A 14,732-nucleotide genomic window follows, 5' to 3' on the forward strand; every position below is an offset into this window, starting at 1 on the left:
CACAGCCCCCCAGTGCAAGCTGCTTCACCCCAAAACCCGAGGACAGGGGGGAAGAGGGGGAGGATAGGGGCAAGAGGAGGGAGCAAGAAGAGAAGTGGTCAGAGAAGAGGAGAAAGATGAGGTCAAGAAGAAGAGGAGGAAGAGGAGGAGGGAAGGGTCAAGAGGAGGAGGGGGTCAAGAAGAAGAAGAGGAGGAAGGGGTCAAGAAGGAGAAGAGGAGGAAGAAGAGATCAAGAAGAGGAGGAGTAGGGGGTCAAGAAGAGAAGGGCAAGAAGAAGAAGAAGAGGAGGAGGAGGAGGAGGAAAGGGTCAAGAAGAAGAAGAGGAAGAAAGGGTCAAGAAGAAGAAGAGGAGGAGGAGGAAGAAAGGGTCAAGAAGAAGAGGAAGAGGAGGAGGAAAGGGTCAAGAAGAAGAGGAAGAGGAGGAGGAAAGGGTCAAGAAGAAGAAGAGGAGGAGGAGGAAAGGGTCAAGAAGAAGAGGAAGAGGAGGAGGAAAGGGTCAAGAAGAAGAGGAAGAGGAGGAGGAAAGGGTCAAGAAGAAGAAGAGGAGGAGGAAGAAAGGGTCAAGAAGAAGAAGAAGAGGAGGAAAGGATCAAGAAGAAGAGGAGGAGGTGCCAAAAAGGAGAGGGGCAAGAAGAGGCTGCAGAGCCCCAGCACAGCTCCTGGGGTACAAGGCAACACTCAGCACAGCCTCTGGGCTGGGAGCTGTGTGCCACTCATCTCCTCACAGCCCCAACCTCCTGCCAGCCTCTGCCAGCTCCTGTGGCACCAACCTGCCCCTGGGCACCAGGCTGTGCTGTTAGGGAGGGACCTCCACAGGGCAGGGCCCTCTTCTCCTGCAGCCTGGAAGCAGCTCACTTGCTCCTGCCCCCAGCAGGGCACAGAGGCTGGCTGGGGGCTCCAGAAGTGAGCAGCAGCAAAACAATTCTGAGAGCATGCCTGTAAACAGGAGACTAGAGGGGGGACAAACCACCCCCAAAAGCCTCCTCCCAGGGGGAAGATGCCAACTCCCCAGGCTGTCAGCACTCCTGGCAGGCCCCAGCTGGGGGCAGAGATGGTGAAAGTGGCCAAAATGCCTCCAGGTTGCTAAGAACCACTTCAGAGAGAGCAGGAGGAGGGTCTGGGAAACGCCTCAAGGTTTGGAAGCGAAAGGAGGCTGAAGGGGCAGCAGCTCCCCAGCCCCTCCCCTGCTGGGGGGCAGCCTTTGGGGTTAGAGAGAGGAAGTCTGGGGTCTGGGGGGAGGGCTGGGGGGGGGTTGGCAGAGCTTAGATGTTTCCTCCTGCATCCCAGCTGCTTGACTTCCAGGCTGGGCCAGAGTGGATGGAAGCTGGGCTGAGCTGCTGGAGGTCAGAGAGCCCCTGGAGGTGACACTGAGGTGGGCCTGGGGGGGGGGGTCCCAGCCCCTCCTGGGCCGGTGCGGGGCTGCTGGCTGCACACAGGAGACGCTCTGGCTGCTGCCAAACCTCCTCCCAGCTTCCTCTTGCTTTATTAAATACAAGCCTGGGCAGGCTCTCTCCAAGGCAGGGTTGTCCTTCAGTGCAATCTGCTTTGACATAAGGCATGGGGTTTGTTTGTTTTTCTGGGGGGGGGGGTTGGGTGGGAGGGGGGGGGCGGGGGGGGGGGAAGGTTGGGGAGCAGTCATTTCAAAATGGGTTTCTGCCTTCTGGAAGAGTCAAAGAGTTTCAGTCCTGGATCCAGCTTGGTTGGTTTGGTTTTTGTCTGGTGGTTGGTTGGTTTTTTTTTGCTTTTAATGCCCTACCCACGTTAAAATCCTCTTCCCTTCTGCTTGCTCCTCATGGAAAACAAAACATCAGTGTCCAAGTAAACCAGTCCCTGAGGAGAGAAGAACAGGCAGCAGGTGATGGGAGGGAGATAAAAGGCAGCCTGGGGGTAAATGCAGAGGGCTCTGGGGGAAAAGCCTTGGACTCACCTTTAAATCCTTCTTCAGGCATACAAACTGCAAGGGGGGGGAAGGAGAATTGTTGGGTTAGCAGCCTCCTGGCAGTTGCTCCTCACGAGATCTTTGCCCTTCCAAGCACCAAATCTCCCACTCAGTGACATCATGGAACCACAGGACTCTTTGGGTTGGAGGAGACCTCCAAGACCATCCAAGTCCAACCTTCGACCCAGCACCACCATGGGCACCAACCCACATCCCCAGGTGCCATGGCCACAGGTTTCTTGAGCACCCCCAGGGATGGGCACTCCACCACCCCCCTGGGCAGGCCTGGTCCTGTGCCTGGCATCTCCACATTCCACCATCACAACCCCAAACCCAACACAATGCTCAGCTGCCAGTGCACCTCCCAGACTCACAGCAGTGCTTTCCCTGCCCCCCTAAAGCCTCCTGGGTGTCCCAGCCCAGCCTGAGCCCAGCCTGAGCCCAGCCCTCACCTTGCATCACATCGTCCATGGCTGCGTAGTCTGCAATGGGTTCATCAGCCTGGGGAGGGAAGGTGGGCAGGGGGTGAACGGCTGAGGGAGCTGCTTCTGGGGTGGGGGTGGCACAGCATCACACAATCCAGATGGGTTGGGTTGGAAGGGACCTCAAAGGTCAGCCAGTTCCAACCCCCTGCCATGGGCAGGGACCCCTCCCACCAGCCCAAGCTGCTCAGGGCCTCATCCAGCCTGGCCTGGAACACCTCCAGGGAGGGGACAGCCACAACCTCCCTGGGTGATGTATTCCAGAGTCTCCCCAGCCTCACTCCCAAGAATTTCTTCCTCATCTCCAGTCTCAGTCTCCCCTCTCCCAGCTCAGAGCCATTGTTCCTCAGCCTGGCACTCCCAGCCCAAAGTCCCTCCCCAGCTCTTCTGGAGCCCCTTCAGGTGCTGGAAGGTTGCTCTGAGGTCTCCCTGGAGCCTTCTCTTCTCCAGGCTGAACAGCCCCAACTCTCCCAGCCTGTCCCCACAGGGGAGGATATCTCCAGCCCTCTGATCATCTTTGTGGCTTCCTCTGGCCCTGCTCCAACAGTTCAACACCCTGGTGCTGGGGGCCCCAGCTCTGGAGGCAGTGCTGCAGGTGGGATCTGAGCAGAGCAGAGCCAACCCCAGCACGCCGGGGTCATGGTGCTGCTTCTCAGGAGAGATCTCCAGCCCAAATATCATCTGAGAACAAGAGTATGTGTGTGTGTGTGGGACTCCCTCCCTAATTCAGCCACATTTGGGGCTGAGCAGCAAAATGCAGCTCACAAATGCTCCTCCAAACCCAACCCAAGTGGATTTTCCTCCTCCCTGCAGGAGGTGCAGGAGGAGTTCGTTAGCCGGAGCAGAGGCGACTGGCTGGGCAGGTCCAGCACGGGGGGGTGGCTTTCACCTGCACCACTGAGGTGCCTCCTCTCTGGCTGTGCACACAGCAGTGCCCATCCTCTGCTGGGTTCAGTGCCCAGCTTGCCCCCTGGTACCTTCAGCAGGATGACAGACTCGGGGATGACTCCCAGGCTGCCCAGCGTGGCTGTGTCGTCGCTCAGGATCTTGCCGTCGATGGAGAGGTTCTGGTCGAAGGGAGCAACTGAAAATGCATGCATGATCTGTGCCAACAGAGTGAGACAGGCTGACTGTGTGCCCAGGGAAGTGCTGTGCCCAGGGGCACAACCCCACCCACACAGCAGGCTGCAGCCCCTCTCCCTCCTGCCCCTGCCCGCAGCATGCTCCTAACCTGCTGGCTGCTCACCCCAGAGCGCTGCACTAGCAGCAGGGAACTGCTTGGGTTGGGAGAGCTCAGCCAGTCCAACCCTGACCCCAGCACTGCCAGGGCTCCACTGAACCATGGCCCTCAGCACCACCTCTCCAGGGCTTTCAAACCCCTGCAGGGCTGGGGACTGCACCACTGCCCTGGGCAGCCTGGGCCAGGCCTGAACAGCTCTCAAGGGGAAGAAATTGTTCCTCATGGCCAACCTAAACCTCCCCTGGGCCAACTTGAGGCTATTTCCTCTTGTCCTATGGCTTCTTCCTTGGGTGAAGAGACCAAGCCCCACCTCACTCCAGCCTCCTTCCAGGGAATTGCAGATAGCCAAGTTTCCCCTCAGCCTCCTTTTCTCCAAACAGCCCCAGCTCCCTCAGCTGCTCCTCCCCAGCCCTCTTCTCCAGACCCTTCACCTATTTCATTGCCTTTTCCTGGACCTGCTCCAGCCCTCAATGTCCCTCTTGGAGTGAGGAGCCCTAAACTGAACCCAGGATTTGAGGTGCAGCCTCAGCAGTGCCCAGTCCAGGGGGACAATCCCTGCCCTGCTCCTGCTGCCCACAGCACTGCTGATCCAGGCCAGGCTGCTGGTGGCCTCCTTGGCCACCTGGGCACCCCCTGGGCTCATCTTCAGCTGCTGTCAGTCAGCACCCCCAGGGTCCTTTTCCACCAGGCAGTTTCCAGGCACTCTGTCCCCAGCCTGAAGCCTTCCTGGGGTTGCTGTGACCCAAGTGCAGGACCCAGCCCTTGGCCTTGTTGAACCTCAGCCCATTGCCCTCAGCCCATCCATCCATCCATGCATCCATCCAGCTTGGCCAGGTAGATCCTTCAACCCTCCAGCAGATCAACATCCCACCCAACCTGGTATGCAGCATCTGCAGGCTGAGTGAGGCAGCCCTGCCCAGCTCCTCACCTGTATTTTCAGCTCCTTCAGGGTCTGGTTTGCAGACACCAGCAGTGCCTTCTCCCCTCGCACCTTCCTGTGCCGGGTGCTCCTCCTGATGCCCTGCTTCTGGTAGCTGGCATAGCTCTGGTGGGAGACCTTCTGGCGCTTGGCACTGCCATTGGCCTGCAAAGAAGAGGCAGAAGAAGATAAAACACAGTATTCCATCAATCAGGAGCTGCACACTGGTTGGGAAATGCAAGCTGGTGGTGCCCCAGGCCTGCGGGGGAGGAGGCGAAGCGCTGGAGCAGGCCCTCGGGAAGCCAAAGGCTGCGCTGAGGGCAGCCCAGGAGTGGCCTTGTGAAACCTCAGCTCCTGCTTCTGAAGCTAGCAGAGGGCAGGCTCCCACCAGCCAAGTGGACAAGAGACCATCAGCACTGGAGCTCTCCACACCCAAAGCCATGGCATGGTATGGCCACACAGCAGGACAGGGCACGCTGGTGCGGCTGAGGAGGAAGAGGAGGAGGAGGAGGAGGAGGGCTGTGCCATCCTGCTGACTCCAGAGGACAGGACCACAGGATGTCAGAGGTTAGAAGGGACCCAAAGAGATCATCCAGTCCAACCCCCCTGCCAGAGCAGGACCATACAGTCTAGCTCAGGGCACACAGAACACATCCAGACAGGGCTGGAAAGGCTCCAGAGGAGACTCCACAACCTCTCTGGGCAGCCTGCTCCAGGCCTCTGGGACCCTCACAGGCAAGAAGTTCCTCCTGGTGTTGAAGTGGAACCTCCTGTGTTGCAGCTTACATCCACTGCTCCTTGTCACAGGGAGCAAGTGAGCAGAGCCTGGCCCTGTCCCCTCCCCCTCCTGACCCCCAGCCCTCAGATATTTATATACATTTATTAAATCCTCTCTAAGTCTTCTCCTCTCCAGACTAATCAGCCCCAGGGCTCTCAGCCTCTCCTCACCAGGCAGTGCTCCAGGCCCCTAATCATCCTCACAGCCCTCTGCTGGACTCTCTCCAGCAGCTCCCTGTCCCTCCTGAACAGGGGAGCCCAGAACTGAAGGCAGTACTCAAGATGAGGCCTCAGAAGGGCAGAGTAGAAGGGGAGGACAACCTCCCTGGCTCTGCTGGCCACACTCCTCTTGATGCACCCCAGGACCCCCTTGGCCTTCTTGGTCCCCAGGGCACACTGCTGTCCCATGCAGAACTTGTTGTCCACCAGCGCTCCCAGGTCCCTCTCCAGGGGGCTGCTCTCCAGCAGATCACCTCCCAGCCTGCACTGGTGCAGGATGACACAAACCCCACAGGACCTGAGGTTGCTCTGGGTCTCTACCTGGTTAAAATCTGGGTCCTGCTCCCCCTCTGGCTTGTTCTCCTCCCTTTCCTCTTCAGCTTCCGAGCTGCTCACGTTCAGCTCCGGAGCAGCGTCCTTCATCACCTGCAGTCACAAAAATCATCCTCCGTAACTACCGGCCCAGCAGCTGCCACAGCACCACACACAGCTCACAGGGGCCCCCAGGCCTCCCCCTCGAGCTGACAACCCCCCAAGGCAAAACAGGAGCAAGCCCAGGGTCCCCTCCACGTGCTCCACAAAGCCTGCTCCAGCCCTCCCCAGCTGCGCAGCACCGCAGGGGGATCGGGCTCAGCAGCAGCAGCCTCGGGGGTGCCTCACAGGTGCTTCCTGTGGCTCAGGACCTTCCCTCCCTTGCTAGGCAAAAGGGAAGGTCTCCAGGGGCCTGGGCTGATTTCTTCCCCCATTAGCTGGCTGCTTCTCTGGTTCATCTAAGTGTCTCATGAAAGCCCTGAGCCAGGGGGAAGGCATATCAGCTGGAAATGAAGACACTCCTGCAGGCCTCCAGCAGGCTGCCAGAGGCACTCAGCAGAGTTATTTATGGGGCTGCAGGTTGTAAGTAAATGAAACCTAAATAATTCACACAAATATAGAAATCAAAAGGATCTTCAGGGGTGGAGAAAGCCACCTCCAGGAGCCATGGATTTGCTGGCTGTGATTTGGCATCAGGAATCCACAGTGGCTTTGGCAGGGTGTGCAGGAGCCCAGGGGAGTGGAGCTCTCCATGCTGGACACCCTCAGAGCTCTTCTCTTGTCACCATAATTGCAATTAAAACGGTGCAAGCCCAGCTCCCAAACATCCAGCAGCAACCAGAGCCTCCCCAGAGCCCTCTGGATTCCATACAGCCCTGGCTTCCCTCTGCCAGTGGCAGAAGTTGGTGCTTGAGGCCTTGAAAGCTCAGCTCCTGCTTCTAAAGCTAGCAGAGGGCAGGCTCCCCCCCAGCCAAGTGGACAGGTGACCATCAGCACTGGCTGTCTCCAAACCTAAAGCAATGGTGTGGTGTGGCCACACAGCAGGACAGGGCATGCTGGTGTGGCTGAGGAGGAGGAGGAGGAGGAGGAGGAGGAGGAGGAGGAGGAGGAGGAGGAGGAGGAGGGCTGTGCCATGCTGCTGGCTCCAGAGGATGACACAAACCCCACAGGACCTGAGGTTGCTCTGGGTCTCTTCCTGGTTAAAATCTGGGTCCTGCTCCCCCTCTGGCTTCTTTTCCTCCGCTCTGGCAGTGGCAGAAGGAGGTGCTTGGGGGTTGAAGGGAAGGGGGGAAGAGCTGGGGTCAGGGGGAGGGAAATGCTCCCTGGGCCTTGCACAGGCACAGCAGCAGGGAAGGAAGCAGCAGGTGCCAGGGGCATCACCCCGGCTGGCAGCGCTCCGCATCTTGCCAAGGCTGCCCTCCTAGCAAGGGGCCTGGCAGGCCAGCCCTGGCCCCCTCCCTGCAGCCCCAGCTCCAGCTGCTGGGTGAAGAATGGCTGCTTGTGTTCTTGCCAGCCCCACGTGTGAGCAGGGTCCTGCCCGGCGCCAGAGCACAGCAACCACCCCCCTGCTCCACAGCCAGCAGCCAGCCCGGGCAGCCAAGCTCCAGGCTGAAAACCTGGGCCTGGGGGCTCTGGACCGTGCTGCATGCTGGACATCTCCACAGCCAGGGCAGAAACCTGGCCAGCCCCCAGCAGTCTGCACTTCTCCAGGCTCCAGCTCCTCTCTTGGGCTGGCAGGGAGGTGAAAATTCATGAGGAAAACCAAACCAAACCAAACCAAACCAAACCAAACCAAACCAAACCAAACCAAACCAACAACCAATCAAAACCCCCTGGGCAAAAAAGCCCAACCCCAGAGTGCAAAGGTGCAGGGAACACAGAAGCCTAAAATGGGTTGGATTGGAAGGGACCTTCAAGATCATCCAGTTCCAACCCCCCTGCCATGGGCAGGGACACCTCCCACCAGCACAGGCTGCTCAGGGCCTCATCCAGCCTGGCCTTCAACACCTCCAGGGAGGGGACAGCCACAGCCTCCCTGGGCAACCTGTGCCAGAGTCTCCCCAGCCTCACTGGCAAGAATCTCTTCCTCATTTTCAGTCTCAGTCTGTCCTCTCCCAGCTCAAAGCCATTGTCCTCATCCTGGCACTCCCAGCCCCCGTCCAAAGTCCCTCCCCAGCTCTCTTGGACCCCTTTCAGCTACTGAAAGCTCTTTATCTGAGCTTGCCATGAGCCTTAGGTGCTCCTCAAAGCATAAAAGAAGACCTAAGGAGGAGGATTCACTGTAACCAGCTGTTGGCTACCTGTGAAACCAGTTCTAGACCTGAGAGTGGTGCCTTAAGGCCCCAGTAAAGCAGGGAGACTTCACAGCTTCCAAAGGGATCCTGAAAACCACCTCCAAGCTCACTGTGGCCTCCCCAGCGTGGAGGTTAAGAGCCTGTTTCTCTCCAGGACTAAATGTCACTTGAGCAAGCAAGAAAGGAGATGACAAATACTGGAGGGGGAGGGAGGAGAACAGGTAGAGCCTGGTAACACCCTGCTGAGGAGAGAGAATGGTGACATTTGCCTAAAATAACCAAAGCTGAGAGCAGCCACGAAGGCACCTGGGGGAGCAGAGATTCCCTTTGGCAAAAGGAAGCCTGGAGGAGAGCAAATTTTCAGAGCAGCTGCAGCTTTTTGCTTGCAGAGAGGAGCAGCCCTGCCCACCCCCAGCAGCACCACCACCACCACCAGCACCCCCACCACCAGCACCACCACCACCACCACCCCAGGCCACCCATCACCCCCAGCAGCACGTCCCAGCCCCGTGGCAGGCCGCCACAGCTGTGTCACTGCTGTTGTCAGGGACATGATTGGGGTGGCTGGTGTGGTTCCAGGAAATGGGAAGGGAGCTGGGCTGAGCCAGCAGGCAGGGAGGAAGCTGTCTGGTACCTTCTTGTTGTCCACCACTTTGTGGATGTAGATGGTGGCCTGGGTGTACTCACGCAGGTCTCGCTGCTGCTGGCACAGGAGTCCCTCTCTGCACTCTGGGCAGAGCTCTGGGGAGGCACACAGGAAAGGCAAATCAATTCCTTCCAGCTCCCTGGAGACACCTGCCCAAGGCCTCCAAGCTCCTGCCCTCCCCCAGAGTGGATCTCACACCCAGGGGCATCTGCCAAGCTCCCTCTTTATCCGCCCCTCACAGAGCATAGAATCCCAGACTGGTTTGGGTGGGAAAGGACCTCTAGAGCTCACCTAGCCCGACCTCTGCAGTCAGCAGGGCCATCTGCAACCAGGGCAGGCTGCTCAGAGCCCTGTCCAATCTCTTTGGAATGGTTCCAGGGATGGGGCATCTCCCATCTCTGGGCAACCTGGGCCAGGCTCTTACCACCCTCAAACAGGGATCATAAGAACCCCACGAGGGCCCCAGCACAAGGCCATCTCCAGCAAGGGGATGGTGCCTGTCTCTCACCAGCTTCCCTGCTGGGACTTTCTGCAGGGAGCCCAAACCCTTCCTTTTGGGTGAAACCAAAGCCCCTGCTTCATTCTGGCTTGTGCCCACCTGTCCTATGGCCCCAGACATCCACCTCTCCTCCCAACTGCTCCACAGTGGCATCAGTGGTGACTTCAAGTCACGACCAGCCCATCAGGTGCTCTGCCCTGGGAGACATCTCTGGTGCCAAGCCCCTTGGAAATGGCAGCACAGATTGCCAGGAGAGGTCTCCTTTAATGCCATCAGAAGGATGAGGCTCTGAACAGCCTCTTCAGGCACTGCTGGCATTCCTCAGGCTTCAGGTGGTAGAGTGAGTAGGACCTGATGGTCTTAAAGGTCTCTTCCAGTCAAAACAACTCTATGACTCTATGATCCTCAGGTGGAGCAGGCTGCTCAGAGCCCCAGACAACCTCACCTGGAATGTCCCCAGGGATGGGGCATCTCCCACTTCTCTGGAACACCCAGGCCAGGGTCTCACCACCCTCAGTCTAAAGAAACTCTTCCTCTATCTGGTCTGAACCTCCCTCTTTTGGCCTCAAGCCATCAGCCCTTGTCCTGTCACAACAGGTCCCGAGCTCTCCGATCGCCCTCTTTAAGTGCCAAAAGGCCACACTAAAGTTTCCTCCTGCAGTAAGACCTGACCCTTTAGTCCCAAAGGAGCCATTTCCCAGGGAGCTGGCCCTGAGGAGCAGGTGGAGAGGGCAGAGAGGGCAGCAGGAGAGGCACTCACGGGGCTCAGAGGTGAACACTGCGCTGTCGGGCTCGGCCCCGGCCGCCGGCCTGCGGCTGATCTTGATGACGTGATCCACCACAAAGAGTTTCTGAATCTTCTCCCACTCACTGGGCCATATCAGAGCTATACTGTGCAAAGGAACAAGAAGGTGCTTTATGCCACGACAAAGCCAAGCCCCAGCTCCTCACCAGCCTCCCCTCTCATTTATTTCCCCCCCCTTCAGCCTGGAACCAAAAGAAAAGCTGTGAGTAAAAACCAGAGGAACAATCAACCCCCCCCCAGCCCCAGCGACACAGGAGGCCTGAACGCCCAAGATAACAGCAGCCTCTTATTAGTGATGCTGTGCTGCTCCAGTCATGCCTGAGGGTGGCTGGAGGAGGAGGAGGAGGAGGAGGAGGAGAAGAGGAGTGGAAGATCTGCTGCTTTTAGTTCTGCATCGCTGCAGAAGAAACGCTCCAGAGCATGAACTGCAGCCCAGCATCCAGCGCGCCGGGGGGCAAGGCTCGGGGACAGCTAGTGGCAAAGAAGCCGGATGCTTCTCCACCCCTGGCTGAGTACAGGGTGGTTTATTGTTAGGAACCAGCCAAGCTGAAGTGAGCTCTTTTTGTGTTTCTCCCTGACCCAGCAGCCTTCAACAATCCAGGTCTGGTCTTGCATGAAAGGCTTTAGGTGGGCCCCGGGAAAGCATCTGCGCTCGTTTGGTCGGCAGGGAAAGCCTCTGCTCCTCGCGCTGGGGAGCCTCTGGGGGCCTTCCCCTGGGGCTCAGCAGGAGGTGAAGGCACCCACGTGAAGAGAAGGAACTCACAGTTTGGAGTCTTCTTTGGTCATGGAAGCGTAGGTGAACATCAGGCCCCCGTGGGGGCAGAGCAGGACGCTGTTCCCCACCGAGGACACGGGGCTGCAGCGCGTCGGCCTCCTGCGCGGGGAAAGGAGAGCGCTTTGGAAAGCCTGCCCGAGGCTCTGGCAGCCAAACCCCACAGCTCTGCAGGCAGCCAAGGAGAGATGGCAGGTGGGTATTAACAGGAGGCATTCCAACAGGGAACGTTCAGGGAGGAGGAAATCAGCTCCGCGTTCCTGCACAGCCAACTCCTTGCTCTGGCAGAGATTGCCAGCTCCTACCCGCAGCGGCCTGCGCAGCCAGGACTGAGAGGTGCCCTTGGCCTAGGGTACAGCTCCAGACAGATGAAAAAACTAATCAGGTTAGGGATCTAATCTGACCATCTGGGCAAGAGACAGCAAACAAGGAAATGTGGGTTCTTACAAGGGATTACAGCTGATAAAAGCCCTCAGGAATCAGCTTCCTGCTTGCCAGGAGGGCCAGGCGCAGGTAACCGCACAGCTGCAGACTGCACAGGGCTGCAAGGGACTCCCAGAGGGCATCTTGGCCAACCCCCTGCACTCAGCTGGGACACCTCCAACCACAGCAGGCTGCCCAGGGACACAGCAAGTCTGAGCTTGAATGCTTCCAGGGATGGGGCCTCAACCACCTTCCTGGGCAGCCTGTTCCAGTGCCTCCCCAGCCTCACTGTGCAGAACTTCCTCCTGGCATCCAACCTAACTCTGCCCTGCTCCAGTTTCAAATCACTGCCCCTCAGCCTATCCCCACAGCCCCTTCTGAACAGTCCCTCCCCAGCTTTTCTGTACCCCTCTTCAGATATCGAAATGCAGCTCTAAGATCTCCCTGAAGCCTTCTCTTCTCCAGGCTGAACAGCCCCAACTCTCCCAGCCTGGCCTCACTGCAGAGGTTCTGCAGCTCTCTGACCATCTTTGGGGCCTCCTCTGCACCCACTCCTGCAGGTCCAAGTTCCCCCCGTGTTGGGGGCCCCAGAGCTGGACACAGCCCTGCAGGTGAAGCAAAATCCTTACCTCCAGCCTCCTCCTCCCCACCACAAGAGAGAAGAAAAGGCAATGAAGAAGGCCCCAGCCCCTCCAGCCAAGTTACCTGACGAATTTCCTCCACTCTTCCACGAAGAACTGTGAGACAATGTACAGCTCATCTGTCTCCTGCAGGTGGAAGGGGCAACAAAAACAGGCTCTGTTTAATTAACCCAACAATAAGGAGGTGCTGCCTGCCCGAGGCTGCCTGCCTTGGCCCTGCCTGCTTGGTGCTGCCAGCTCAGGGCTGCCCACCCAGGGCTGCCTGTTCGACACTGCCTGTTCAGGGCTGCCTGCCTTGGCCCTGCCTGCTTGGCACTGCCTGCTCAGGGCTGCCTGCCTTGCGCTGCCTGCTCGGCACTACCTGCTCAGGGCTGCCTGCCCTGGCACTGCCTGCTCGGCGCTGCCTGCTCAGGGCTGCCTGCCCTGGCACTGCCTGCTCGGCGCTGCCTGTTCAGGGCTGCCTGCCCTGGCACTGCCTGCTCGGGCTGCCTGCCTGGTGCTGCCTGCTCAGGGCTGCCTGCCCTGGCACTGTCTGCTCAGGGCTGCCTGCCCAGCACTGCCTGCTCGGCACTGCCTGCTCAGGGCTGCCTGCCCGGCACTGCCTGCTCAGGGCTGCCTGCTCGTCACTGCCTGCTCAGCACTGCCCACTTGGAGCTGCCTGCTTAGGGCTGTCCGCTTAGCGCTGCCCACTCAGGGCTGCCTGCCTTGGCACTGCCTGCTCGGCACTGCCTGCTCAGGGCTGCCTGCTCTGCACTGCCCACTTGGAGCTGTCCACTCGGGGCTACCTGCTCAGGGCTGCCCGCTCGGCGCTGCCTGCTCAGGGCTGCCTGCTCGGCGCGGTGCTCCCCTCCAGCCCTCTCCGCATTTGCCATGACAACCTCATCCCAGCACGCTGGGGAAGCCAAGGCCAAGTACTTTGGGCTCAAGCACCGAGCACTTGCATTACTAATCTCGTGTTGATTACAAAGCTAATTTGGCTTTAGATCCAATTACCTCCAATTCACAGCAGGAAATGGCCCTTGCCCAGCCCAGCCCCCAGAGGCCCAGGCTCCCCCACGCCGCAAGGTCCAGAGCAGCTGAATCTCTGTACCCCTCCAGGGGTGCTGGGGTGAGTCCACCCCCACCTCCCTCGTTTCAGGGAATCAGAGAATTGGTTTAGTTGGAAAAGGTCTCCAAGATCACCCAGTCCAACCATCAGCCCAGCCTCTCCACAGCTATTAAACCACATCCCCAAGTGCCATGGCCACAGGTTTCTTGAACACCTGCAGGGACAGGGACTCCACCACCTCCCTGGGCAGCCTGTGCCAGTCCCTGACCACTCCTGCAGGACAGAAATTGTTCTGAATAGACCAGACCAGGTTGGAAGAGACAATCAAGATCATGGCATCCAACCTATCATCCAACACCACCTAATCAACTAAACCATGGCACCAAGCAGCCTATCAAGTCTCCTCCTGAACACCTCCAGGGATGGGGACTCCACCACCTCCCTGGGCAGCACATCCCAAGGGCCAATCTCTCTGTGTAGAATTTCTTCCTAACCTTCAGTCTGAACCTCCCCTGGCACAGCTTGAGACTGTGTCCTCTTGTTCTGCTGCTGGCTGCCTGGGAGAAGAGACCAACCCCCACCTGGCTCCAAACTCCCTTCAGGGAGTTGCAGAGAGCAAGAAGGTCTCCCCTGAGCCTCCTCTTCTCCAGGCTAAGCAACCCCAGCTCCCTCAGCCTCTCCTCCCAGGGCTGTGCTCCAGACCCCTCCCCAGCTTTCTTGCCCTTCTCTGGACACCTTCCAGCAAGTCAACCTCCTTCCTGAACTGAGGTGTGCCCAACCCAAACCTCCCCTGGCACAATTTCAGGCCATTTCCTCTCCTATTACCTGAGACTGTGGAGAAAAGACCAACCCCCACCTTAAACACCTCCAGGGATGGGGACTGCACCACCTCCCTGGGCAGCCTCTTCCAACCCCTGACCACCCTTGCAGGGAAGAAATTGTTCCCAATATCCACTGTGAGCTTTCCCTGCCACAATTTCAGGCCATTTCCTCTCCTTCTGTCACCTGGTCCTCTCCTAACAGATCCAACAGCTGGATTTGGGGATGGAATTTGCTCCCAGTATGATCAATCAATCAATTTCCTGTCAAGAGGATGTGTTTACTCCTCCAACAGAAATAACTCCCAGGAGCAAATGTTTCACTTCCAGGTTGGGATTGCTTCACTCTTCACAATCATAGCATAGGATCATAGAATCAGTCAGGGTTGGAAGGGACCACAAGGCTCAGCCAGTTCCAACCCCCTGCCATGGGCAGGGACACCCCACACTGGAGCAGCCTCAGCCAGCCTGGCCTTAAACACCTCCAGGGCTGGGGCCTCAACCACCTCCCTGCACAACCCATTCCAGGGCTTCACCACTCTCATGGGGAAGAACTTCCTCCTCACCTCCAGCCTCAATCTCCCCACCTCCAGCTTCATTCCATTCCCCCTAGGCCTATCACTGCCTGAGATCCTGAGCAGTCCCTCCCCAGCCTTCCTGGAGCCCCCTGCAGATCCTGGAAGGCCACAATGAGGTCACCTCAGAGCCTTCTCTTCTCCAGACTGAACAGTCCCAACTCCTTCAGTCTGTCCAGAAGCTTCTCCTCTGTGGCAGCAGCATGGCCTCAAAGCCATGGCTGTGCACCCAGTGGGCTGAGGACAAACTGTTGCTGTCCTGCCCCAAATGATTTGCCATGAGGTAGAAACCACAAGAGACCACCAAGAGTGACAGAAGCCTG

The 14,732-nt window shown here is 58.5% G+C and overlaps 1 protein-coding gene across 3 annotated transcripts in view; it reads right to left on the minus strand.

The window, feature by feature from the left end:
- Window positions 1-1,449: 1,449 nt before the first annotated feature.
- USP48 (ubiquitin specific peptidase 48) overlaps window positions 1,450-14,732 on the minus strand; it is a 69,549-nt gene continuing 56,266 nt past the window's right edge. For 2 of the 3 annotated variants that reach the window (XM_068162773.1, XM_068162772.1), the window contains exons 18-27: window positions 12,033-12,094; window positions 10,896-11,006; window positions 10,088-10,218; window positions 8,817-8,923; window positions 5,898-6,002; window positions 4,590-4,745; window positions 3,399-3,524; window positions 2,392-2,440; window positions 1,928-1,954; window positions 1,450-1,830 (exon numbers count right to left, since the gene is read on the minus strand). In XM_068162773.1, coding sequence (XP_068018874.1) covers window positions 1,808-1,830; window positions 1,928-1,954; window positions 2,392-2,440; window positions 3,399-3,524; window positions 4,590-4,745; window positions 5,898-6,002; window positions 8,817-8,923; window positions 10,088-10,218; window positions 10,896-11,006; window positions 12,033-12,094 — 897 coding nt within the window. In that variant the 3' untranslated portion in view covers window positions 1,450-1,807. The remainder of the gene's footprint in view (window positions 1,831-1,927; window positions 1,955-2,391; window positions 2,441-3,398; window positions 3,525-4,589; window positions 4,746-5,897; window positions 6,003-8,816; window positions 8,924-10,087; window positions 10,219-10,895; window positions 11,007-12,032; window positions 12,095-14,732) is intronic. The other variant, XM_068162774.1, reaches the window with a different exon arrangement.

Source organism: Melanerpes formicivorus, unplaced genomic scaffold (genome assembly GCF_026170545.1).
Source record: "Melanerpes formicivorus ecotype bairdi unplaced genomic scaffold, bMelFor1.0.p_v2 SCAF_67, whole genome shotgun sequence".
Lineage (NCBI taxonomy): Eukaryota > Metazoa > Chordata > Aves > Piciformes > Picidae > Melanerpes > Melanerpes formicivorus.